The sequence below is a fragment of the Crocodylus siamensis genome, chromosome 10 (assembly GCF_052110815.1).
Source record: "Crocodylus siamensis isolate JL-2025a chromosome 10, ASM5211081v1, whole genome shotgun sequence".
NCBI classification, from domain to species: Eukaryota; Metazoa; Chordata; order Crocodylia; family Crocodylidae; genus Crocodylus; species Crocodylus siamensis.
In genome coordinates, this window is record NC_143404.1 from 15,960,549 (window position 1) to 15,987,356 (window position 26,808).

Consider the following 26,808-nt stretch of genomic DNA (forward strand, 5'->3'; position numbering starts at 1 on the left):
CATTGACTAGGTCAAGGAAGTTCTGGGTAGCCTGTGAGTATCACGTCATCCTTGTTTATCGTGCTTTTCTTTGCAGATCTTTCCAATCAAGCCTATATGGAAATAGCACTACAATGTTACTCCACAAAATAATTCTAGATAAGGACTTAAGTGGGGCATAAATGGCACAGGCTATTTGCATAGGGGAGACATTTCTCCCTGTTTAATAAATCAGGTCTGATTCTGCTTCCACTGAAACAACTAGACTTCAAGGGAGTTGGAAAATTTGGGCATAAAAAAAAAATCCTGCAGTACTTGGACATCCTTAAATGATCATTCCAAGCATGAGATGCTTTCATTTTTAATTACAAGCATGTTGCTTTTGGATCAATGACACCACAGGCTCATCTGAGAATGACAGAATGCAATTAATGTACTTTCACAGGAGTCATGATAATCATTTAAAAAGATTTGTTCAGTTCACTACACTAACAAACTGAGACAGTGGTGATGGCCTCTGTTTACATGTATTTCTTTTGTTTTTTTATGGCAGTTATTGTTCATCCCGTCCCATCACCGATACTGTTCATATATGTATACAACCAAGTAGATCCTAGTGCGGGCGATAAGAATATTTCTTGGTTACATCACTCTCGGTTTTATCTGTAATGTGAACTACGCTAGCAATTGTGAAGACTAGCTAGAATTATTAGGTTTAAGTTCTTAAAACCTTTGCCTTGTACTCATGAGGTTCCTTGGTCTTGGAATCGTGTACAACTGACCGTGGCTTCAACCAGCGTGCATGCAAGCCAAGGGTAGAATTCAGCCCAATACATTTATTTCTCAATCAGAGTTGACACTGGTAGAGAGCGTTGTGGTTAGTGCATGGGACTAGCTGTCAAGCCTCCTGGTTTCTGGTTCTGGTTCGACTTGTTATTTAAATCTGGGCATTGTAAGTGTCCTTAACCTTAGGTGTCTCTGACTTCAAATTCTCCACAATAATGGTAATAGTTAAAGCAAAGGAGTTTTGTGAGGTTTCATTAATCAAAGTGGTTTTTTGTCTTAAAATGTTGTGGGTGAAAGAAGCATTGGAGGGGCAAAGGGACTGTTATGTAATAATGGGGTGGTTACATTTGACTGAAAGGTGAAGTTCTTTGCTTTAACATGCGGCACAGGTTTAATAGTTGCAAGCTACATTCTTTCACCGGCCACTCTTATTTAAAGGTCATTTTCAGAAGAGCTGAGGCCTAGATCTTCACGAGGTCTGCCGGCCAAGTTCTTTGAAAGAGTTCAGCACCCAACTTGCTACACTTTTTTGAGGACCTGCCCTCATTTGTAGATTCTGAATTGTTTTGAAAATGTTGGGCACACTGTAACCTCTCACTCCTGCCTCCCTGCAGGTGATGTCTTTTCTGCTCTATTCTAGTTCTCCTAGCATAACCATTGCTATTTTACCTAACTGCATGCAGCTTCTGACAAGTTGTGTTACATGTTTTCCTGCAGACAATTTATTGACATCATTTGACAGAATTGTTATGTCAAGTGTTACAGAGGGGACATCTTTGCCTCACAGAACCCCGCTTCCGAGTTGATTTCTCCCCTGATCAGTCCACATTTTTCAGTAGATAAAAGTTTCTAGAAAAGTTATGATTTGTGTAAATTGTGCACAATTATGTGCATTATGTAAAATAAATGTTACATACCATTATGTAAAATAAATGATGCATCCACAGGAGCAAGGGTTCTTGCTTTGAATATGAAAGACTAATAACAATAACCTCTATCATTCATATTTATTAATGTAATTTCCTTCAAAGAGGAGATGAGAGTTAGAGAGAAAATGAAAGCTGACAAAGGATGGGAAAAGGACCATGCATTTGTCTTGGCTGTACTCAGCGTCTTCCTTCAAGTGCTTTCCAAGGATTTGGTGCTGTGGTTTTTTGTTGAGAGTCAAGTGTGCAGGGGACTGTGGCCTGCCTGTTTTTGTAAGGCTATCAAAGTAGAAAGGGTAACACATGTACTGTCTCTCAATCAGTCGGAGGCTGATAGATGAGCTCTGACAGCTCAGTCATGTTTTCTGGCAATACAGATAGCAGATTAGAGGGACAAATGTTCCTTGAGTTTTCTTTTTTTCTCTCAAGAGGGACTTGAAACCTCACAACATTCAGAAGTTACTGCCTCAGGCAGGATTACCCCAACCAAGGCTACGTACAGACAGTCAAAAAGCCCAAGCCTGAGTTGATTCAATCTGCTCAGGTTAGTCGAAACTTCATAGATTGAACCGATAAACAAGTGAACAGACATTCACCCTTGATTCTGGAAATGCAACCACATGCCTCCAATGGCCCAGGTGCCTGGAGCATGCTTCCCTGCTCGGCTGGAGCAGACAGCTTGAGCCAAGGCTAGTTTACCCAGCCTGCGAGGAGGGGGTTTGTGGAGAAGGTGCAAAGCATCCTGGGATGCTGGGGGACTGTGAGTTAACTTGAATTTGGAGGAGACTTAGGACAAAATTCAATAAACCAATTTAACCTAAATCAGTTAAGTCTGATACTACATCCAAATTTATCTTGAACTGGTTTTAGCCATTGAAAGCAGTTTATGTGCACTGAACTTTTGTTCTCGTGCTGATTTGAACCTGTTTCTGATCACTCATGCTAGTTTATGTGTAATTTCTGACCCTAGCCCAAATGATCACTAAACAGCAATCTGGTCTTAATAAAGCTGTTAGCAGAGATGCATTTATAGCAATCAGCATAGACACTTTCCAGCTTCAAACCAGGCAGACTGTCGGTAGAAAGTACAGTTGTAGAAATGCTAGAAAATTACTTAGCCAAATAACTTAAAAACTGTCAGCTCCTAATGGCGCCAAATGAGTTAACCAATAAGCTCTGATCCCAGGACATTTATTCTAAGATATTTTCTGGAATAATATTTTAATATTTTCTGGGGCTATACTGCTACTTAGGGGTTATAGTGCTATCCATTCTACTCAGACCCCCTCTATCCCAACCCCCCCAAGACCTCCCCGAAAACCAAAAAGAAGTGAACAAAACCCTGCTGCATGGGAGTTTACTGTCTAATCAGTCATTATGGTGAGGTAAGATAGCATAATGTTGTCCATTTAAGGCGTGGTAGTGATTCTGCTCTTCAAGTCTGTGGTGAAACTCTGATTTGTTTTTTATGTTCTTCTGTCCATACGTGTGTCTGTATTTTATATACGTTCTTATGTACTGTGATTTAAGTTGGCTAGATAGGGGATAAACTTATTACATGACCTTTGAATGTCATTGTCGCGGGGCACTCCCGCGCCCCGCTCCTAAGGAGATGCCCCAGGAAGAGGAGAGGTGTAACAGGGCACCAGGGTGTCTGCTACTAGCAGGAGGAATAGGGCTGCTGAAACACCCTGGAGCAATACAGATGGGGGTTGCTAGGGCAACCAGGCAGGTCATGTGGCCAGGAGGGGGCAGGGCCAGGCCCTTATAAACAGCTAGGCCGAAGCCTAGCTAGCAGTACCCTTCTGGATGCCACAGGAGCAGGAGCTCTGTGGCTGAGCTGAGCGGCCAGAGTCGGGGGTTGCAGCCTTACCTTACTGACCGGTTGCGATGATGCTAGGGACAAGAGCACCCTGATAAGAGGTAGGGCTGGGAGCCCGAGAGGGGCTGAGAGTTGGCTTTACGAGCGGGTAGGCTCTTTGTTGGTTTTGTTACAGCCGTTCGGGCTTGGCTTGAGTTATAGTTAACCGGAGGACCGGGTGAGGCTGTAGGGGAGCGAGGAGGCCTCAGCGGGGCTCCCTAGCAGTTTGGGGGCTCCGGGTGCCCAGTAGGGGCACAGTGCCAGGGGGGCACAACGGTTTGTGCCGGAGTGGCACGGAGCACGGGGTTGGACCCCGGCCCGGAAGGGCGGCACTTTGCCCAGTGGGGCAAAAGACCCAAGAAAGGGTCAAGGGGGCCAGGCACGGCTACGGCCACCTGAGCCCCAAGCGCGGGAGGCGCGCAGCGCGGAGAGCGCGGTACAGGCCCCAGAGAGGGCGAGGCCCGGAGAGGGCGCAGCGCGGAGAGCGCGGTACAGGCCCCAGAGAGGGCGAGGCCCGGAGAGGGCGTAGCGCGGAGAGCGCGGTACAGGCCCCAGAGAGGGCGAGGCCCGGAGAGGGCGCAGCGCGGAGAGCGCGGTACAGGCCCCAGAGAGGGCGAGGCCCGGAGAGGGCGCAGCGCGGAGAGCGCGGTACAGGCCCCAGAGAGGGCGAGGCCCGGAGAGGGCGCAGCGCGGAGAGCGCGGTACAGGCCCCAGAGAGGGCGAGGCCCGGAGAGGGCGCAGCGCGGAGAGCGCGGTACAGGCCCCAGAGAGGGCGAGGCCCGGAGAGGGCGCAGCGCGGTACAGGCCCAGAGAGGGCGAGGCCCGGAGAGGGCGCAGAACAGAAACGACCCAGGAAAGGGTCAAGGGGGCCAGGCACGGCTACGGCCACCTGAGCCCCAAACACGGGAAATCCGCAAGCGCGGAGGACGCGGCAGAGACCCTGAGTGGGGCCGCAAGCGCAGAGGGCGCAGCGGAGACCCTGAGAGGGGTGAGAGGAGCAAGAGAGACCCAAGGGCGTCAGAAATAGGCCGGTGGGTGAGAGCCTGGCCCAGGGGCACCAGGTGGGTGACGAGCCCAGGGTGCCAGAGGGAGAGCACCAGAGGGGCAGGGGACCAGACAACGTCCCCCGGGACAGCTGCGAGGCTTGGGGCGTGCTAAAGGGGAGGTTTTGGAGGCACGCATTTGCCCATAAGGCTGGGGTGAGAGTACCCCCACTTTGGAGCGGAGGTGATACCATCAAGGTGCCGTTAGGTGTAAGTAGGCAGCCTCCCATTCTGAACCTCAACAGCAAAGACGTGGCGGGCGAGTAGAGGGTGTCAGACCACCCTAATTGGCACGGCAAGGGGGCGCTCGCGAGCTCACGGCCGCTCGCGGGGCCATCCGTGACAGTCATCAAGGCCCTGCTTTTGTTCTTGAATTTAGCCAGGTATATTACAAAATACTTGTGATGAGCAAAATGTGCTTTGGCTTTGCAAGAAATTTTTAGCTAGCATTGTGGAGATGCACTTAAACTCTTTGTCATTGTCCAGCCACAAAACAGTAGCTAATTACTGGAGGTTTTGTTCTTTTTCATCAAAAGAGGGTGGCCTTATTTTAACATATTAAATAAAAACAGCTGGGAATTCCTAGGGATGTGTAAACTATGAGATTCAACTTTCATAAGCCATCTTGTTTTGGTGATTTAATATCTTTGCTGAAGAAAGGAGAAACGATAAAAGTTTTTTTTTCATCTAGCAGAAAAGAGGTAATGCATCTGCAGAACACAGTCCATACCCAGAGCCTTGGTCTGAAGCACGCAGCTCTTGAGAGTGTAATCCTGCTGAGTGCTAAGCATGCTCAACCCCCATTGAAGTTTACAGGGGCTGAGAGTACTTATCGCCTTACAGGGAGATGCATGAACTCACCATGAAGTGGGGACACTCTCTAAGTGCTGACTGCTTTGCAAGATTGGGCTCTATGTATTTGAGGATTGGGCACAGAATGAATTTCACTGCCTTGTGTTGGCCATCGACACCAGTCTGCAAGGTGGTCTGCCCAAGTATAGCCAGCTGAGGTGCCTATGCACTCTCTTGTATACTACAGGAGGACTCTAAGGATCTGTGTAAACTGCCATAGAAGACCACCTTTGGGGCACAAGGGTGTTACACAGCTGTATTTATATGGTTCCACTGGCCCCAATTGTTATCAAGTTATCCAAAAATGTATTCAACCAACTTTGCATCTCTCTAGTTGGAGAAACTGATCCTATCTTAAAGCCAATGTTGTCAGGCTTAGAACGTTAAGAAATGAGAATCGGATCAACACAGAAAATTACCATTCATCAGTGTTCAGGTTATGGAGCAAGTATACTCAGGATCATATTTCTAACCTGTCAATGTACTAAAAAATTATGTATACAGCTCTCTTTGGGCCAGGTGTTGCTGGCCTCATTATAGACAGCCCCTGCACTCATCTCTGCCTAGGAATAACTCATAGAGTTTCATTCTTGCCCTTACTTTTGAGGGTCAGGAAGAATTGCCTAGTTTATAATCCCATAGGAGACATCGGTAATCCAGCTCCCTATCCCACCGGTCCCTGTGCTCTCTGTCTGCCAGTCCTGAGTTCCTACAATCTTGTTTGAAGCTACCTTTACCTTTTGGGAAGACACATATTTCCATTTTCTCTCTGTGTAGCCCTAATGAAAATACTGTGTACTGATGTTTCCCACTCCCTGCCCCACAAATGGATTTCACAAGAATTAGTAAACACATCATGTCCAACTCCCTAATTTTGTTGCTAAGATTTCATCTAAGCAAAAATATTTGGGGCAGATCTTATGTCTTTCTAGAAACAACTTGGGGAGTAGTATTAAATGCATGATATTACAAAAGAGGAAGATATTAGCTCAGGTAGAACGTTGTTTGTTGCTTGAACATGAACATATCTGAGAATTGTGGAACTTTCTACCTAGAATAAATGTTCTGTCCTGGGATGTGCTGAACACCTGGGAAAAAAGTCATCTTTCTGGCCTTGGCAATTGAAGGTCACTAGGATAGGTAGAGACAGCTTCCCTGTAACAAGATCTGGCTAGGACAGGATTAAGTTCTTTCTTGATAACACAGCACCTCTTGGTTGTCTTCTTTAAGTGGGTGGTATTTGCTGTAGCAGATCACTTTATTTGGAAGCCACAGTGACCAACCCTAATATAACATGGCAACAGAGCATATGAAATGTATAAAGAATACATACCTTCAATCAAATTGTCTTTCAACTGGAATGGCCAAAGGGAGAGTGGAAGGGTGAAATAATCAAGAGGAATATATGCGTCATACGGGGTCAGTTCTCCCATTTGTCGGAGCTATCCATATGCATACGTACCAAGATAAAAACTCTTCTATAAATTGGTGGGTGTTCAGGTGCTATATTTACTTTGATTACTAAACATTGGAAAAATATCACATTAAAACACACTTCCCGTTGAAATTCTGCCTACAAGGCAGGCTGTCTCAGTCACCATTTCTTCCTGGCATTCTCAGCAGTAGTGATGGGGCTGAATGAACTAGTCTTGCCACTCATTTGGTTTCTATGGGCTAATACCTACCCAGAATTTGACCACAGCTCCTTGGCTTGTATAGTCCAAAGCGATTTCCCATCCCAGTACAAGGCAGGCCCAGGATTTCTTCCCTTTGGGATCAGAGGGGGTTTGTTTCAACTCAGCATAGCTGATTTTGCATTCTGCACTGGCTTTAATTTTTGAGTGGTTTCAGCAAGTAGCCTATAGCAGAACACATGGTAATCCAGTGCCATAGTCTGGCTATTAAATTGATTGGCTCCACTTGGTGTTTGCAGTTTTCCCCAATTATAAATAACATAGCCTGGTGCACCCCCTGCCTTGCAAAGTTTTAGAGGCACTGGGCTCATTTGGAATGGCCATGCATTTGTTCTCCTTCTCTATGGGCCGTCACTCTTAAATGAATACTTCCAGGAAAAATCCTGATTCATTTGAATGGGATGATTGTGGTATTTAAACAGTATTTTAATTAGCCTTATTTCTTGAGATTTAATAAGAATATAATAATTCAGCCATCTATTACACTATTACCATGGTCTTAGTAATGACAGTTATGCTATAAGATACAAATTTAAAAGCAGGGCTTTGGATTTGAACATTTGGATGTAAATTCTCTCTTGTTGAATCAATATTTCCTCCAGCTTTTGTCCATTACCAGCATAGCCATTTTTTCTCTTATGTTCTTACCTCCTGAATGCCTTTTTCTGTCTCTTTCCATCATTGTCTTTTATGTCGCATGTTCAACTGACTAATATTCCATTGACGTTCTTTATATTCCTTTGGGGAGGTGTTTCATGGCATGCATCAAGATAAAACTACTGCTAGGAGACCAGAAAGCCTGAACTTCTCTGCATCACTTATGCTGTTTAGGTGGAAATTGTAATATTTTCCTCCTTTAAGGTCTTAGCCTAAGCCTCTTCTACTTGACCTCCCATATTATGTCTTCCTGAAAAGGCAATAAATTGGTGCCATTTAGGAAATTAGCCATTGCTTGGATTCCTGGATAGTATAAAGTGTATATCATTTAAGAGCCCCATTCACGGACCCAAAGCCCTGCAGTGCTAAGCGCAGAACAAAAAGACTGTCTGTGCTTTGTTTTCCAGTCTGCAACATGTGCTGTTCATTTTGGGCTGGAGAGTTAAGCCTTATATTTTTACCAGCAGAATAGTATTTTGTTTTCTTATGCGCTTTGAATTCCTTGCTAAAAGAAATGCTAAGATAATGTACATATTTTCTATAAAAGTATTTTTCTCCTCTTCACCTTCATATCACTGATGAACGTAGGTTAGGTCTGGACTTAAACTACCAGCAGCACTAGAACGCAAAGCAAGACAGATAGTAGAGCTGCTTGAACATTTTCCAACAGAATGATTTTCATCTGAACAAAAATGTTTGATGTCGATCTAAAAATGTTCTCCTGAAACAGAGTGCAAATTATTAAATGCATGAGATCACAAATGGGCAGGATTTTCACCAGGCTAGGTGGTCATTGTTCATTGCTCAAATACATTTTGGGATAGTGGAAGGTTTTTCATAGGAAATTTTTATTTTCCTGTGGGGAAAATCCAAGTGACAGCTTCTTGCCTCAGAAAGTATTCAATTCCTTTTTTACCTGCAGAGAGGCATGTGAACTCATGAGACCGTGCCGTAGCCTACAAGTCAAAAACATTCTGCTCCTTTCCCAAAGCGGAATTTTTCAGGAAATCCTTTTTTGTAAAAAGGGTGTTGCTGCTTTTACTTCCATGTTAATTCTGGATGATGATTATTTTTCAAAGTGTGAACATTTTCCTGGAAAGAGATGAGTCATTTATTTGTTCAAACTTTTTTTTCTTTCAGGACACGTGCACATCACAGATTTCAATATTGCCACAATGCTGACTAAAGAAACGCAGGTCACAACGATTGCTGGCACCAAGCCATATATGGGTAAGAATTTAGAAAGGTCGAGGCTACATAAGTAGCTATTCTTTGTTAATACCCATCCTTGAACCAAAGACTGGGCAGGGACTGAAGCAAAATCCTTTCGGAAAGTTTGAGTTCCTTTTGTTCTTTTTAAGTAGGAAAAACGTGTTGCAGTTTTAAATGAGTGGATGGGAATGAAAAAAAAAGCAGGAAATCTTGATTTCTAAGATTTTTCCCCCTCATGTCACTGAAATAGTTTCTCACTGGTTTAGAAGTAAAACTAATGCTTTACACAAAGGAAGAGCCTAGCACAAGTACTAACATCAGTTTTGTACAGTCTGTTCAGTTTTCGTGCGTCTTCATTCAGTTTTCTTGTATCAGTTGGTTGTAAAATAAAATCATTAAATTCTTTTTAGGCTCTCAAAGCATTGTATGTAGATTAGTCAGGCTTTACAATATTTCAGGACTCAGATGCTGTACTATATTACCCCAAGTTATAAGTGGATTAGCTGGGGCACTAAGGGCTGTTTCTCAGTTAAATCAAAGTAATGGCCCAAGCCTGCAAGTATTTGCTGGGAGTTGCGGATGAGTACCTGCATGCCCCCATGAAGGTCTAAGCCTCCTTTGAACTCCGTTTTATTACTCTGGGTTTAGACCAGTTGTAAGTGGAAATGAGAATTCGTCTTGAAGATTTACAAGTAGAGATCACACTGAATGCCGGGGAAAAGATGGGCCCAGGGTCCATATTATCGTTCGATGCTGGCGTGAATTAGGAATAACTGAATTCCTAGCAATGAGCTTTACAGGAAAGAACGGGCTCCAGCTGTGTGTTTGACCACTAATGCAGCGTCCTCTGCCCTGAACTCCATTCTGCTCCAGGGATGAAATGAAAAGGGAAGAATAAAGCCACTTTAGCTACATGCTGCTGTATAGATGTTATTTCAGGTGAAAACATGCTCTGCGTACATAAAAGAGAGCAGTAAATTGATGCGAACTGGGTTTCAATCTCACACGGAAGACCCTCATCTTTGCCTTCTGGCTGTCAATGGGCTTGTCACCACCTATCAAGCAATCAGCTGGCCTGTCATCTGGGAATCAGGTGCACAAGGGAGAGAGTTTGTAAAGGATCAAAAGGGAAATGAGGACCAGCAGGATGCGTCCATTCCTCAGTGCATGGTACATTTGTGCACTGACCTTCTGCACTTCTGTGTATTGAGTGTAATGTTCTTGTTAGGAAAAGGTGGTACAAGTCTCTGGGTTCCCACTGAGCAAGTAACAGGGCTGGTTGCTATAGTAACAAAAAGGAAAGGGACAACCGTTATTTCTTCTTTTATTGGTTCAAGAAAAATCCAGTTGTTGTGTAAATGTGTCCTACAAGGTAATGCCACCGATGGGCTGGTGCCCGTTGTGTTAAAGACTCAAAAAAGAGAATGGATGAGCTGCTACCCCCCAACCACAGGAGCTTCTTCGGTTCAAGCAGAGCCCTGTGTTTTTGAAGTTGAAGGATCAGAGTTGTGTTCCTCATGCCCTGGACATTGATACAGTAACAGTGAGGGGAGGACTCTGTGGTTAAGCCAGACTTGGTGAAGTCAAGCCAGACTCAGTATTTAAATGGTAGGAGAGGCAGAAAGAAATCTTGCTACTGATTGGGATATGGGGCGTCGCTGAACCATCTTTGGAGCACAAATGCTCTTTCTTGCTTCCTCTGAATGCTGTTTCCGAAATGACTAACTTTTTGGCTTTGAAATGCTTTGCCTCACCCCAGTGACACAGAGAGCATTGTATGTGTTTTCTTAGTGTGGAAGGGTAATCCAGCTCTTAGTACAAGGGCAACCCCTGTTACCTCCGAAGCTGCTTTGCCCTCACGTGGGCGCATTGCTGCATTTGTATGTATGGAGAAAAATGCACAGTCCTTTTCAAACAGAGCTTGCTTGCCTGCTGCTCTCGGTGCTGGATATGGTCCATCTATTGATTTTGTTTCCTCTTTTTTCTCTGGACACTAATGCAGAAAACTGTTAGTTATGCTCCCTTAATAGTCAAATCATTAAAATAACTAGTTATGCACAAGGAAAAAAAGAAGCCCATCTTGTTGTCTCCCTCACTGGCAAAGGCAGTGGAGCTACAGCAAGGTAAAACCTGTGTAAGCAAGAAAAAAATCAGATCAGGAGCGCAGAGGGAATGGATCAGAGAGGAAGATTCCCAACACTGAGGTTGAGAAAATTGAGAGGTTCCTAATTTAACGATAGAAAAAAGTGATGGGTTCACTTACAAAAGACCTTAAATCTGGCTAACAGTAACAGGCAGGATGAAAGCGTTCAGAGCATTTCAGTGTGGACAGCACAAGGAACAAGACTTTATATATAGTAGTGTGGTTTTATAAAGCTGCATGAACTGGTGATTAACCAGGGTTTCTCCTACAGATGCTATTTCACAATTATATCCGTCTTCATCGGGAATCTTATTTTTTGTCAGAGTAACACAGCTGGTTTGTTTTTTAACCTGATTCAACCCTATAGTTTAAAAAGAAAACTATAGAAATAGCTGGTCCCACCTTCAGCTTCCCACCCCACTTCATTAATGACAGTCATCTCCATGTCATGTCCATTAATGACAGTCATGACCACCCCACATGAAGTCACTGGCCTTTTTCCTTAATCTTCACAGCAATCTTAGCTGAAGATCAGCTTGTCTTTGCCTGGCAACCTGCCCCAGTGAAGGGATGGCTATCACATTAGTGCTCACATCAAGTCACTTCTTGCTTCCAGGAAACAGCCAGAATCCCATCTGTGCTTATGCCGCACAGGATTTACTTTCTGAGGCTTGGGTTTCTTTTAGGTATCCTCACACTTAAAGGAGTTTTAAATATAGATGAAGGGAAAATGGTGTAAGGGGGGAAATCAATCCACTTAAAAAACCCACCCAAATCCACCTTAGTTTTGAGAATGGGGAAGTTTCCTAAGGGATAAAATGGTTCAGTAGACCAGGTTTCGGTTCTGTGCTCAGGCACCATATGTCACCTGGGGCAAATCATTTAGTTGCTTAGTTCATCAGTTCTCCACCTGTGAGGAGGATAACATCACTGGCCACTTCAGAAATTATTCTGAGGAAAATATCTTAAAGATTACGGGGAGCTCAGCTATGACTGTATGAGTTGCGGGGTGTGTAAGAACCTAAAAAAGAGCGACTTCTCAACCCCCGTTCTGGGAACATGGGGTGTGTTGACAGGGTGTTCACAGTGTCTGCAGAGGTGTGGGTCCCATCTACCCAGCTGCAAGCAGGTACCTGGTTACTTGATATGGCGCTATAGCCACATCACTGTCTTGTGTGCCATTGGCTGTAGAAAATGCCATCCCTAACCATGCTAATTATTTTTTCATCCCTAACCTAACAATTACTTTGCCAAATAACTTTAAAAAGTGCTAGCTCCTAAATGCTAATCCTCTGGGCTGCTAAGCTCAGGAAGACCTTTGAGCTTGTGATCAGCCTTATGTAATACAGGAAATTAGTTCAAGTCAATGCATTTCAATGTTCTTCATATTTTTAGGAAAGGCAGCAACCACTTGGTAACTTTTAATGAACAGTTTTTATGCACTGGGCATTTATGTAATGATCCCTGTTCCTACAGTATGCTTTTCATTCAAGACTCTACATACAGTTATGAATTAAGTCTCATACCAAGCTTTCAATGTAATGAAGCTATGAATTGTCTCATTTAAAAGATAGGAAAAGCAAAGCCTGACATATCTGAGAGGAGGAGGCTTCACACTGATCCTAATTATAACCACTGCTCTCCTGAGATGGCAGGACCCAAATACTAATCTGTGCTCAGTCCTTGGTGTCCATAAAAATATTTGTCCCACTGACTTGCTATGATCCTTGTCAGCTGCTGGGTCCATACTGAAAAGCAGCGTTTTAGTGACTGATGGGAATTAGTATCAAGTAATAACCCCTGTTTAATTACAAGCATTAGCAATGGGCCCTGCTACACATTCGCATTAAAGCTGGATAGACACCAGCTATGGAATCATAGAAAATGAGGGTTGGAAGGGACCTCAGGATGTCATCTAGTCCAACCCCCTGCTCAAAGCAGGACTATCACTGACTAGATCTTTCCAGCCAGGGCTTTGTCAAGCTGGGATCTAAAAACCTCCAAGGATGGAGATTCCACCATCTTTCCAGCTAACACGTTCCAGTGCTTCACCACCCTCCTAGTGAGAAAGTTTTTCCCAATATCCAACCTAAACTTCCCTTGCTGCAACTTGAAACCACTGCTCTTTGTTCTAGCTATAGAGTTTTTGCATGTTTTCAAGCACCAGCTTCATAGTTGGTTGGCTTTTTTTATTGTGTGATAATTACTTTGGAGGTGTGGCTGGTTTAAATTTATTGCATGGTTAGCCAGTTAATTGTGTAACATATGTAATGTGTAGCAGGGGCCTTACATACTTTATGATCTCAAAACATTTTGCACATGAGCACTTTCCTTAGGCCCCTGTCCCTGTTTTGCAGCAGTTAAATGTTACTGTCCCTTGTTCAGAGAATGAAACTGAGGCAGGTTTCTCAAGGGTCAGTCAGCAAATCAGTGGTAGATCTGAGAAGAGAATGGAGGACTTCTGATTCTCCATCCCTCTCAGCAGTATGTGGGTGATGGGAAGCTTAGCCAGCTTGTTACTATCATCTTGTTAAAAAAAAAAAACAGGAATAATTAAGAGAAAGACAAAGCAAGGGGGAAGGAACACATTAAATATATACTAAATGCATTTGACTGGAATGGTAGCGTTGGAGTGATGTAGCAGTCGTTAGATTACAATGTCTTTCATTCCTAGGATGAAAGCTTTAAAGACTTCTGAAAACAGTAATTTCCGTGTGAGACTGAAATAAACTATTTCTCTGTATTTTACAGCTCCTGAGATGTTTAACTCAACAAAATCTATCGGCTACACCTTTGCTGTGGACTGGTGGTCATTAGGAGTTACTGCATATGAACTACTTAGAGGCCGGGTCAGTGCAGTACAGCTGTATTCATGTTCTTCGTCTCTAACAATGCCGTGGTGAAAGTGTACATGCTTTATAACAGGGATGGAAGAACTCAGTGTCATTCTAAAATTAAAAGTTTATTATAATAATGCGGACAGCAGAAATCAAATATCCATCCAGGTTTTGATGACAGATCCATATGATTTTGAAAATAAACTATTGCAGCACAGAGTAATTCAGCACAACAGGTTCTCAGCATGTCTGAGGACCTGTCAGTTAATATAGCTGGGCACTGGAAACTGAGCCTAATTGATGAATAAGAATTCCTAAACCAGGGACTGTAATATAATTTACTCTGAGCTCAGAACATGCAAAGAAAAAGATTTAAAAATCATTTCCCCATTGTAATAAGACCCTGTAGGTTGAGCATAGCTAAACTACTGTGTGTGAATTATTAATAAAACACAATTCATGCCCTGTCATGTCTGATACTTTGACAGTAACTCAGTTGCAAAATTTAGTGCTTCTTGGATTGATTCTTGGATAGCTCCTTTTAAAAGGTTTATAAAATGGGTGGACAAAAGTGAATTAAAATAAACACCATTCTTCCAAGCAAAAAGATTACCTGAAAACTTGTGAGATTAATTTTTTTAAACCAATAAGATTTATAGTAGATATCACTTTTTAGGTTACTGTAGGTATGTCTACATGTTTGTTATTGTAGAATAGTTACTGCGCATTTAATTAAGTACTTGCTTAATCGAGTACTAAGTAAATGCAAGGTAACTACAGTTACTGCGCAGTAGCACCAATGCATGGTTTTTTAGTGACATTTACTGCGCAATAGCCTAATACTACTGTGCAGTAGCATATTAGCACGGTTTTTGCCTGGCACGCTACAGCACGGTGTTATTAGGCTATTGTGCATTAAGCGTCCTGTGTAGACATGCCCTGCATATGCTTTAACTACTCATTCCTCACAGAACCCTTGTGAGAGAGAATGTATTTTAATCCACACATATAGATACCAATTTTTTCAAGTGATCTTAAGAATCGCAAAGTTCTGGTTGACCAACTTGGTACACATTAAAATATTGTTGGAAGGGCTAAGTACCCTTTCTGAAGCTGTGCATCCAGTTGCTTTTGTAAATCTAACTTCTATCTTAAAGTATATATGCCTATTTTATTGTTAGAAAATAAAACAGATTGCATTGCTATTATTTACTATTACTGTCATGTACTGTTCCACAGCTTTTGATTTCACTATGTTATTTCCAAGCCTAGATATAGGAAATATTAGAGTATACCCATATATCATGGCACAGCAAAATACTGCTAGTGGTAACTATGACGTGTAATAAATTTAAAGGAAGGTTTGCTTTTCACCTCTTGACAGGTAGTCAGCGTAATACACTGTGGTGCGTCTGTGCTCACATATTTTCTTAAACAGCCTCTTAGTGTTGAGAAATTGCAAAAATCTGGGAATTACAAGCTAGGGCTGTGCCAAATTTTGCTGGGTGTTTCATTTCGAAGCTGTTTCAACGGGTTTCGAGCTCAAAACAGCGAAATTGAAACAAAACTAAAGGCTTTGAAACAGCTTTGAAATGAAATGAGGGCACTCGAAATGTTTTGAAAGTTCTGAAATGCTTTGAGTTGAGAAGCCCAGCTTACCTGGCTTCAGTGCTGGTACCAGGTGGTGGCTTCAGTGCTGGTACCAGGTGGTGGCTTCAGTGCTGGTACCAGGTGGCAGCAGCAGCCTCCTGTCATCATCTGGTGCACAGATCCAGGGGCCAGCACCCTTGGGAGGGCTGCGGGGCTGTGCTGGACTCCTCCTGGGGGTGTGGGCCCCCAGATCTGTGCGCCAGATGACAGGAGGCTGCCGCTGCCACCTGGTCCGGCACAACTGAGTGAGTCTGGCACAGCCCTGCAGGCCTCCTGGGGGTGGGGGCCCCTGATTTGTGCGCTGGATGAGAGGAAGCTGCCGCTGCCACCTGGTACCAGCACTGAAGCCACCACCTGGTACCAGCACTGAAGCCAGGTAAGCTGGGCTTCTCAACTCAAAACATTTCAGAACTTTCAAAACATTTTGAGTGCCCGCATTTCATTTCAAAGTTGTTTCAAAGCCTTTAGTTTTGTTTCAGTTTCGCTGGGGCAGCAATCTTCTCGGCACCGGGGTCAGGATGCACCCAGCGATGGTTGCAGGCGGCAGTGGCAGCCTCCTCTCATCCCATGCTCAGATCCCGCACCCCTGGGAGGAGTCCAGCACAGCCCAGCAGCTCTCCTGGGAGTGCGGGCCTCCAGATCTGCGTGCCGGAGGAGAGGAGGCTGGCACTGCCGGCAACTGTCACGAGTTTCGTTTCGAACAGTTTGAGGTGCAGTTTCCCAGAAACCTCTACACCTATCTCTTTGAAACATGGGAGGCTTCATGCCCTCAGAAAGGGATACCATCCCTGCAATTTTCATCTGAATTAAGGCAAGAAATGACAAAGTTTTATCCATTTTCATGATTCCCCATTATAGCCTACGGGTGAAAAGTTGAAACTGTTTCGATGAAATGAAACAGAACGGTGGTTTCAAAATGAAATGACGAAACAAAACACTGTCCCTTTGAAATGGTGAAATGGCAGTCGAAAGGAAACAAAACGGTGCTGTTTTGCACAGCCGTATTACAAACCATCTGCTGAAATGGAATATTGCAGCAATCTTGTCTTTTCATGCTCTCCACTGGCTACTGTCAAGTTAAATTATAAGATTCATGGGGCTGCATGCATCAATTAAATAAGTGAGTGGTGTCCACTTGCATGAGTTGTAACTGGGTTGTGCTTTGCAAGCTCAGCTTGCACAGATGGCAGATTAGACCTAGACCTCTCCAAATGCCACGTTACATCAAAGCTGTTGAATCCTTCCCACCTTGCATGTGCACCTTAATGTACACAATTCAGACTGATAGCTGAAAGAAAATTAAGAGCCTGTTTATTCCTGCCTTAGGACAACTGCCATACAGGAAGGAGGAGTTACTTTGCAGCCTAGGAGTCACTTTACAGGACTTCGCAACCATGTTGCGTATTAGTCTGAACAAGACTGCTGCATTACTGTATTGCTATACTGCTTCTGGTACTGGACCTAGCTGGTTCAGGGCTAGCTCCAGTATTTCTGGGTGACATTGTTTTGTGTCATGCAGACATACTCTGTTCAACTACCTTTCTCTAGGGAGGTTGAACATAACTGTCTTTTCTTGTACTGTCTTTTTTCTCTTTTTACTGGAGTTGTCACCTTTTCCAAGGAAAGTCAAAGGGGGGCAGAAAACCCACTAGCTTCTGTTCTGACAGTCCCATATCAAACATAAGAAATTAACAGAAAAACGCTATTTAAAGTGTGCAGAGAATGAGGAATAAATACTGGCCCTTACACTGCTACTAAATTAATTCCCTTTTAATGGCCTTCTAGGGTATAAATATTAGCTGAGCCAGGGGAAAACAGATTGGTAACAACTCTACCTTTGCTTTTCCTTCCTATTCATCTTGCTGCTCATCTTTCCTATTGTTGTTGTTGCCATTATTATCATTATTCAGTTTGTAGTAACTATTCACTTCAGTCTAGTTAGTCTCCGCAGTGACAGATTTTCAATGGTTCAATCTAGAGCAGCAACGGGGGGCTGAGAGAATGTATAAAGAAACTCTGTTTGGAGACTTCTTGCCCTGCAAAGATTTCCAATAGTGGTTTGGGGTTTTTTAAAAATAATTATAATGATTTGCTTGTGTTTTCAGAGACCATATCATATTCGCTCCAACACATCAACAATGGATATTGCTCATGTGTTCAAGACAGCAACAGTCATGTATCCTGCTGCTTGGTCTAAAGAAATGGTGGGCCTACTAAAACAGGTGAGAGCAAACTGGGAGGAGGGCAACTCAGTAGATGCCATGTCCAGGAGCCTGAACTAAAATCCACTAAAGCCAATAGAGTCTTCCCACTGGGATCAGTCTCCTTTGAATTGAGCTGTATGTGACCACTGCAGATTCTGTCCCCTAGGGCTGTGCAAAGCTTTGGTATCTGATTCAATTTGGAGGAGATTCGGCTCGATTTGGTGGCCAACTCTCCAAAGCTGAATCAAATCAGGAGGCCCATTAATCTCTCCAAATTGAATCCAAAGCCTCTGAATCGGTTTGGAGAGATTTGGAGGTTTGGCCGTAGACCGTACAGACAGGTACTAGGCAGTGCCGGCAGGAGCAGCTGAGGGAGCAGCCAGATGAGGAGTTTCTCCCTGGCCTGCCAGCTCAAGCCTGGGCTCATCTGGCTGCTCCCCGAGCTGCTCCCACCGGCACTGCCTGCCTGTATCGTCTATGGCTGAATAAGATTTGGTACCAAATATCTTCAGATTCAGATTTGGCTAAATCAAATTGGGACAGTGATTCAAATCACTGAATCGAATCACTGTCCCTCTGAATCCAAAGCGAATACTTTATGCTTCGTGCAAGCCTACTGTCGACATCCAATGCTAACAACCTTTTCATGACTCATGGTGCCATATCTAAAATATTGACAATCCAGTTTTTAGTGGGAAGGCATCTACATTAATATAGAACAGCTGGGAAAGTCACCTCAAGGTCAGGTACTTGAAAGCCCAGTGGTAGAAGAGCATGGACTGGTAACACAGTTGCTAATGTTGTGGCTGCTCTAAGGAGACATGAAGTGTCAATCTTTGGAAGTGTCATTTTAACTTGTATTGACTCTCTGAAATAATGATCTGTTTCATTGTTACTGATACCTGTAAATATCAATAACAATGAAATGGTCACTTCCATTGTCATTGTTCCATACCTATAGGCTATAGGTATCAATGACAATGAAACGGACCATTATTTTTTTCCAAAATGAATACCCACCTCTCCAAAATACTGACTCTGTCAAAATGTTCCATTTTTTTCCATGAAATGTTTGATAACTTTCTGCAACAATTTTATTGAATTTTGAGGAAAATAATTTTCAAAATCATCATCATTTTTGATGATCATAACTGTGATCCAAAGCAAGGTTTTTATTGAAACTGGATTTGCAGCAAGCACAAACGTCATTTTGTTATGGAAATCATTAGACTAAAAGCAGGGACTGAAAAAAGATTGTGGATAATGGGGTCACATACTGAAACCTTTTAAGAAACTTTCCTTGGTTTTTGACTAGATATGGCTGACAAAATACCTTATGTTTTTATCACACCTTTTTTTTCTAAAGGCTCTGTACAGTGTATAGTATGTCTTTCCATCACTGAAACACATTCACTTGTGCTGTAGGAAATGGGCAGAAAAACTGTACTAAAAACCACCACAGCAGATGTAAGACATTTACTGCTTAATTAGAATGAAATGGAAAATTTAGGTGACAGGAATAGTTAGCATTGGGCTGGAATTTGACCTTGAAACAGTAACATAAGGATATTTGTTGCAGGTGTCCTTTACGTTGTATGTATTTTTATTTTTGCTGAAAGTTTTATCTGAACCATGACATGCTTGTAAATCCTATAGGCTGCCTCATAAATGAATAATGCAATGTCATGCTTATTTAAATGTCCATGTGCCCTTTGCATCTGGCTTAACAGCCATATGTATTATATATGAGACCAACTGGGATGTTAAGTTTTGTCCTGATTCAAATATCTGCAATGACTTTTTCCATTAGTGTTTAATGTATTCAATCATTCAAAACAGACCTAATCCACTCACATTTGGGCTCAGATATCAAGCTTTTATGAGGAAAATAAAGAGTGAATGGTGTTAACACTCAACTTGCCTATCACTGTTACTCTCGCTACATTGCCTTTGCACCTCAGGGTAATACCATTCACACCCTGGTTGCAAGCACTAACAATGAGCAGGTATTTAAAGGTGTTAGTTTGTTTATTAAATTTGAGGGTGGTTTTTGTGGATTTTCTTCTCTTTTTTTCTTTAAGAATAGGCTGCTAGAGGTTTCTTCAATACAGAACTATCAAAATTAAAACTCAGAATTCAATAATCATTCTATCATGTTTCAGATGAAAAATCCCTAATTAAAAAAACTGGAATCAAATAGCACAATTTCTATGGTTCCATAAAATCTCTGAAGTCAGAAAGGAAGAATGGTCCAGTGAATAGGATATTATACTGGGAACTGGAAGATGAATTTAATTCTCTGCTCTGTTACAGATTCCTTTTCTGACCTCAGGCAAGTCAGTTTTTGCCACCCTGAGCGCCTTAGTTCCCCATTCTAAAAATGGATTATAACACTTTCCTCCTTCACACAAATGTTGTGAATATAAATATGCTGAGGATTATGAGCTCCTCATATATGTGGTAATGGAGCAATTTAGGTAACTTAGTTTGAAGGAAGAGAAATATTAGCCAGCCCGCTGCTTACCTACTTGTGTGGGATTGTTCACTATCTGTATTGCTCAGAGCTCTATCCAGTGTATATTCCACCACTGGTCTTGGGAAACTGTGCTACAGTCTAATAAATGTCACAATTGGAAAGTTGTCTTGGTATCTTTCTCCACATTTCAGGAAACATTTCAGTTCTAATTATACCCCCTTGCTCCAACACTAAACAATCCCTTTTCTTATTAACTTGGTTTCATATCTTATGTTGAAATATCTGTTTAAAAATACGTCTTTTTGTGGTATAAAGTTGATTTAATTTATTTAATGCAAACAAACTCTCTAGCAACAAACTATAGAAATGATTCCCAGACTTATTCTTTGAAATATTAGGGGGGAAATTCTGGTGCAAAGTCCAAAGAAATGAATATGATTCTGGTCCAGCTGGAATTTTATTAAAACTGGATGACTGGAGGAAAAAATACTGTTAGAAAAATGGAACAGATTTTACAAGGTTTCCATGCGAGAGAAAAGGACCTATTAAAACAAAACCTTTCACATGATTTGTTCTCACTCAAGGACAAATGGTGACATTCAGCTAGATACTCGGCTCCACTTGCTAATAAGAAAGACCTCACTGGATCATTACTAAAAGGAAAGTCTTCCTTGTTTGCAGCCAAGTAAGCATCCCAGTGGAAGAAGTCATTAGTGATGAGGTTATCTTGGCTCTGATTTGGAGTCTGTTTGCCAGACACTAGCCTGTGTGATGTATAGGACCAGTGAATGGGTTGAGGTCTCTGTGCTGTAAGCATTAGGACAGCACAGGTTAAAACCACTCAGCTTTTGACAATACGAAAAAAAAGGATCCCAAGCAAATGTACATTAATTTCTGACACCAGGCTGCTGAACCCAGTCCTGTGGTTATGGTGCTGGTATATTTCTCTGACAAGGAGGACTGTTCCTAACAGTTTAGGAGGGTGGCCAGCCACCAAGGGTAATGGCAAGATTGCACAACCCTTGCACCATCCTCCCAGCAGGAGGGTTAAGGTTAGGTTGGTTCATCCAGGTATCAAAGCCAATGAGGACCACCCTGAAGAATGGAGTCTTAACTGAGAAAAGGTGAAGCAGAATGAAAAGAATGGAGGTGAAAGGGCTGGAATGGATCATTTAGGTATGGCCTCAACAAGAGAACCAGTGCATACATTTCAGAAAATCAGGAGTAGCCCCGAGATGCATTGCAAGTCAGAAGGTGATTCCTGAATCCTGCTCACCCACTTCCCTTTTCCTCTGGGAATGAATATGGTGATGTGCTACCGTTCAGTAGCAGATTACAACAATCCCCATGAACTCAGCCGGGCTGACCGGTATACTGAAGAGCGAAGGCTCGTGACTCCACCCACTTCTGTTTCTCTTCATCTGCTGTACTCGGCTCTGGGTTGCAGTCACTATTGCAATCTAGCCCAAATTCTATTCTATTAAACTACACGCTGAAAAATCACACGGCCTCCGGTCAACCCTTGTGAGCAAATACACTTGAGTGTCCTTTAAAACTTTTCACTTGCCTTTTGTGACTGTGGTTTTATCAGAGTATTTGAAAGCTCCCATAGGAATTCACTGAATAAAGGGAAGAGGGTACATAAAAGGAACACCATCTAATTATCAAAGGCATAACTAGTACATTTTAAGGCATCTGCTATATTAAGTAGACAGATAAAATTTCACAAATCTTAGTATTATGTATGTGTCTTATAGCCTTTTTTGTGTCAAAATTTGCAACAAATGCATGTCTACAGACTATCTATTTAGATCGTCTTCCCCTGGCTCTGTAGCTAAGTGCTGTCTCTTTCTCTTTAAATTTTCATTGCCAGTTGCTTGAGCCAAATCCTGAGAAACGTTTTTCTCGGCTGAAAGATATCCAAGACTTTCCATATCTGGCTGATGTGAACTGGGATGCAGTTCAACAGAAGAGGATATTACCAGGATTCATTCCCACTGTAAGGCAATTTTATTTAAAAACCCTTTAAAATGCCCTCACAACCAGGACACCGGTCTACACATTACCCATGATCCTTCACTCCTATGTACCCAATCAGAATGGCAACATGTGACACACACTTAAAACAAGAATGCACTTAAAACTAAAGGGGAAAGGCAATGCAAAATGTCCTGTATAATATGATCAGGGCTATTTAACGGAAAATTATGACGTTTTGGATGTCCAGACAAATGTTCTGTTGATCTTATGTGAAATATTGTCCAAGGTGTAGTGCTCTAGCATGTGTACCCACTGTTCATGAGCATTCCTGCAGCAAACAACTCAAGTGAACAACCATGATCATGATCATGACCCATTTTACAATTAGAAGAGATGCATGTCATCCCAGGCTCACAAACATCCCTACTATAATAGTAAAGCATGTAACCTTGTGGTTACCAGCTGCTTTAGAATAATAGCTTGTGCCTGGCAAATGATTTGTCATAACAGACCCTGCATGTGTGCAAGGGAAGAAATCATAATTAACCAAAGGACTACTCTGGATTTCACTTTGAAGCATCCAACGGGCAAGTATAAACAACAGGCAGTGAAAGAGAAAAAGATTTTTAGAATAATGTGAAATGCACCTTGGCAATGTCCTCCTCACTGAGGGAGCTGATAAAATATGTAAAAGGTGCAGCAGGAGCTCTGGCTGTCATTGTAATTGGTTTACTCATGACAGAGTTCAATTCCAAAGCACTGTCCTATTGGTAAGAGGTAGGCTGAGTTCAGCTCAAGTGTCCTTTTTTTCCCCTATAGAAAGGGAGACTGAATTGTGACCCAACCTTTGAACTTGAAGAAATGATCCTGGAGTCCAAACCCCTCCATAAAAAAAAGAAACGTCTGGCTAAGAAGGAGAAAGACACCAATAAATGCAGTTCTTCACAGGTGAGAGCAAGAAAGACAAGGTTTTTGCACAAAAGCTAGTTAAAGCACCCCCCACTGCCATTTTTCAGCATGAGGATGCTGATACACGTGACGCTTCAGGTGGTTTAATTAGAGCGGCTCTAATTAAAGTACCCCGCTAGCCCCTACTCCCAAAGCTCGCGTATAAATGGCTGATGTGCTGCACATCTAAACTAAGGAAAAGGTTGTGTTTAAAGCATGTTAGCTAGCGGTGATTGAAAGGAGTCTTAACAAAGTCCTAGGGCACAATCCTGGCCCCACTAATTTCCTTTCTAGAGCACAGAGAGCTCTTGGGTTTTGTTAAAGCTAAAGCTTCTAATTAAATAGACAGTATGGTGTCTCTTTTATATTAAGTTATTTAAAGGTCAGCTGCATTTGAACATCTTAAATATTTTATCATAGCCTAAGTTAACAGCTCTTTCAGGACCAAAATTGATTCTGTTCCATCTGTACCAATGGCAACAGGCTCAGAAAAACAGCCTGCCCTGCCCATTGCAAGTCAGCTGCGCAGAGCAGGTGTTGCCAGCAGACTGAGTCCTGTCAGCAGAACCAGGACAGCTCCTGGATATGGTTTTGTGCAAGCATTAGGGCCTGTGAAAGTTGTTGTGTAAAGGAAAATGTATTCAGGAAAAGAAACACAATGTTCTAAGGAGGCTGGTTGCTCTGACTTCCCCATCGTTAAAAACTACTGTCTAGATTTGATTCTGAATCCTGCTTTGGTCTTCACTTGACACTTTTTCCACTTCTAGCATGCCCTATCTTGTTTGTGGATTGTCTGCTACCTGTCCTTTTCTTATGTGACTGGCTTACCTCATATTCATTTTGAAAGGCCTCTCTTTCTTTCCTCACTCCAACTCCTGTACCTGCTTTGTATCCCTTAACGGTAAAGATCCCATTCTTAAATGTTCACCACTATAAACCTGATTTTGTAACACCCTGGAGGTTTGCAGGGGGGATGAGGTGGAGGAGTCTGTGGTATCTGATCTTATCATATCAGATCCTATTATTTTTTGATGGGGAGACTCTTGTGATTGACAAGGAGCTTCCTGTTTAGAAAGCCCTCCTGAGCTCTTGAAGCATCCTTACAAAAAATCAGTTTATAGTACTTGAAATGCTTGAGTCTGTTGGTTCACATGTGTGCACTGCACATGTGTGTAATGTATTTAGAACTGTAGCTATTGGTTATGCATTATTTTTTGTGTCTGCTTCTCTGGTTGTCATTGTGCATGTAGGACAGGTGTTTACTGACACTAGACTTCATTGAGGGAAACCTTCATGATTAAGGGCTTTCTAAGCAGGTAGTAATAGAGCCTAGCATCTGCAATGGTCTCTTCACTGCCTCTTGTGTGAGAGAATGGTAGCTCTGAGGAACACAGATGTGTAAAGAAGCAACAGTTGAGTAGGGTACTCAGGTGGCATTAAACATGATATGGATGGCTATGAATTCTGCTGGCTGCTGTTGGCAAAGCTGGAGCCTGTCATAGAAGAGTGAAGCATGTTGACTTGCAGCTTTGGGGAGCATTGCACAGTGACAGCTAAATGGTGCTAGAGCAGTCCTCTTTAAGAACTGCTGTCAATGCCTGGCTCGTACAAATGGTTCAAAGAAGGGATCCGTCACTTTGCATTTCATCATGCGCAGGTGACTGGCGTGCAAGTGGCTGCTGGCAGCCCAGTGGAATACTACCTCTGAGATAAATGAACTAGCTGAACTTCAGAGCTCTGAGAGCCAATCTGTCTGATCAGGATTAGGGTTTTGATAAATGTGTGATTTGCTCTTTGCTGTTCTTGGTCTGTGAATGCATGGATGCTGGTAGATGGTGATTGTGCAAAACTGATCCTAGCCTAAGCTTTGCTCACCTTGAAATTGTTTCCAACTTCAATGAACTCAGTAAATATGATAGATGCTTGGTCCAGATCTTGGCATGTTTGACCTGCCTGACCATGGCATGAGGAAATCCAACTTGGGGTTTGTTTATAATACTTTGCCTTTCCAAGCACTTTACTCTGCAAAGCAGGGTAGGGATCTGTCTGTAGGCTCTACAGGCTGTGAAACACACTGGGCGCATCTACATGAGACACTTTACTGCACAACAGATTAATTTGCTGCACAGTAAAGCATCACTGTCTACATGTGCATGGCAATTAAAGTGCAGTAGATTAATTTACTGCGCTGCCAGATAGTCCCATCAGATACAAGTGGTATCTGTCAGCGTAGTAAATTACTGCACTTAAAAACAGATGTAGTTGGTGATGTTGCGATTAGTTTACTCTGGCTCAAACTGAGCCAGACTACATTCAGTCATATTAATTGCATGTGTAGATGCGCTCACTATGATCAAATAATACTAACAATAACCCCTAGCTTCCTGCCTCCCAGTTCTGTGTTGTGACTACAAGCCAACTCTTCTCATCTAATGAATGAGGAGACAGACTGTTTCAGACAAGATATATTCCAAAGGCAATTTCTTACAGGTATACTTAGAAGCCCAACTGTCTTGGTGAAATTTCAGGTGAGAATTTAGTATTTTGCCAACTTAAAATGTCTCCTGTGGTCTGGTTGAAATATTTATTTCTCACTTCCTGCTCAAAGTTGTGCATTTCTTGTGCTGGTTAATATTATTTTCCTCCCTAATGTGAATGGAGCGAATTTCAGTCACGGGTGAAGAGGTGACTCTGTATGTTCTGTATGGGTCTGTGGGTGTCTTCAGCATACAGTTACCATGAACAGTCTTTGCTCAAGTTATTTCTCATACTGAGTTCAGACAAGTGAAATAACACTTGAATTACTGTAATGTTAGCTTTCATGCTGGTGCTGCATGTAGTCCTGTCTAGCACTAAGACTGATAGGGGCATATCCTATGATTCAGAGCACTACAGGAAGGCAAATTGTTCTATAACCTTAGATTTGATATCTCCTGCAACAGCCAGACACTGTAGAAGTGTGGGTGTCTATGTGTGTATCTATATCTATACAGAAATATAATTAAATTTTCATTAACATTCTTGTAAATTGAGATACAAACACATTTATGCCTCATGAGTGTGGACTTGGTAATAGTTTCCTGTGTCAATTGTGAACTTTAACTGTCCCCTCACCTGTCTCTCTCTTCTCCTCCCCCTGAATTTGGAAGGCCTGCCAGCTTCAGAAGCACCTAGAGATACTCCAAAGAGACTTCATTGTTTTCAACAGAGAAAAGTAAGTACGGTAGAGCAGAAACTCTCTGAATTTCACCCAGCAGCCACAAGTTGTAAGGATCCTCCTGATGCAGAGCCTTGTTTCGGGAGTAATTAATAGTCCCTGTTAAACAAGGCTGACTTCAGAACCCCCTTGCAAAGGGGAGAGTAAATTGTAGAAGTGACTCTGAAAGGGGATGGGGAAGCCTGTTAATGTCTCTAGTGACCATGCCGGTTACACTAAGATATAAGCAAGACTACAGAACTCACTAGAAGAGAAACCTGCTGTAATCCGGCTTGCGAATATGATAGCAAATACCCACCAAAATAGCAGTGAAGAGAATATAAACTGTTGCATTATGTTGGCT

At 42.6% G+C, this 26,808-nt stretch overlaps 1 protein-coding gene across 4 annotated transcripts in view; it reads left to right on the forward strand.

Annotated features, from left to right (window-relative positions):
* The window catches only part of STK32A (serine/threonine kinase 32A), a 73,656-nt gene that overhangs the window by 41,367 nt on the left and 5,481 nt on the right, over positions 1 to 26,808 (forward strand). For all 4 annotated transcript variants that reach the window (XM_090065331.1, XM_090065329.1, XM_090065333.1 and 1 more), the window contains 6 exons: positions 8,939 to 9,028; positions 13,905 to 14,002; positions 17,746 to 17,862; positions 22,194 to 22,319; positions 23,120 to 23,248; positions 26,398 to 26,462. In XM_090065331.1, the coding sequence (XP_089921457.1) occupies positions 8,939 to 9,028; positions 13,905 to 14,002; positions 17,746 to 17,862; positions 22,194 to 22,319; positions 23,120 to 23,248; positions 26,398 to 26,462 (625 nt within the window). The remainder of the gene's footprint in view (positions 1 to 8,938; positions 9,029 to 13,904; positions 14,003 to 17,745; positions 17,863 to 22,193; positions 22,320 to 23,119; positions 23,249 to 26,397; positions 26,463 to 26,808) is intronic.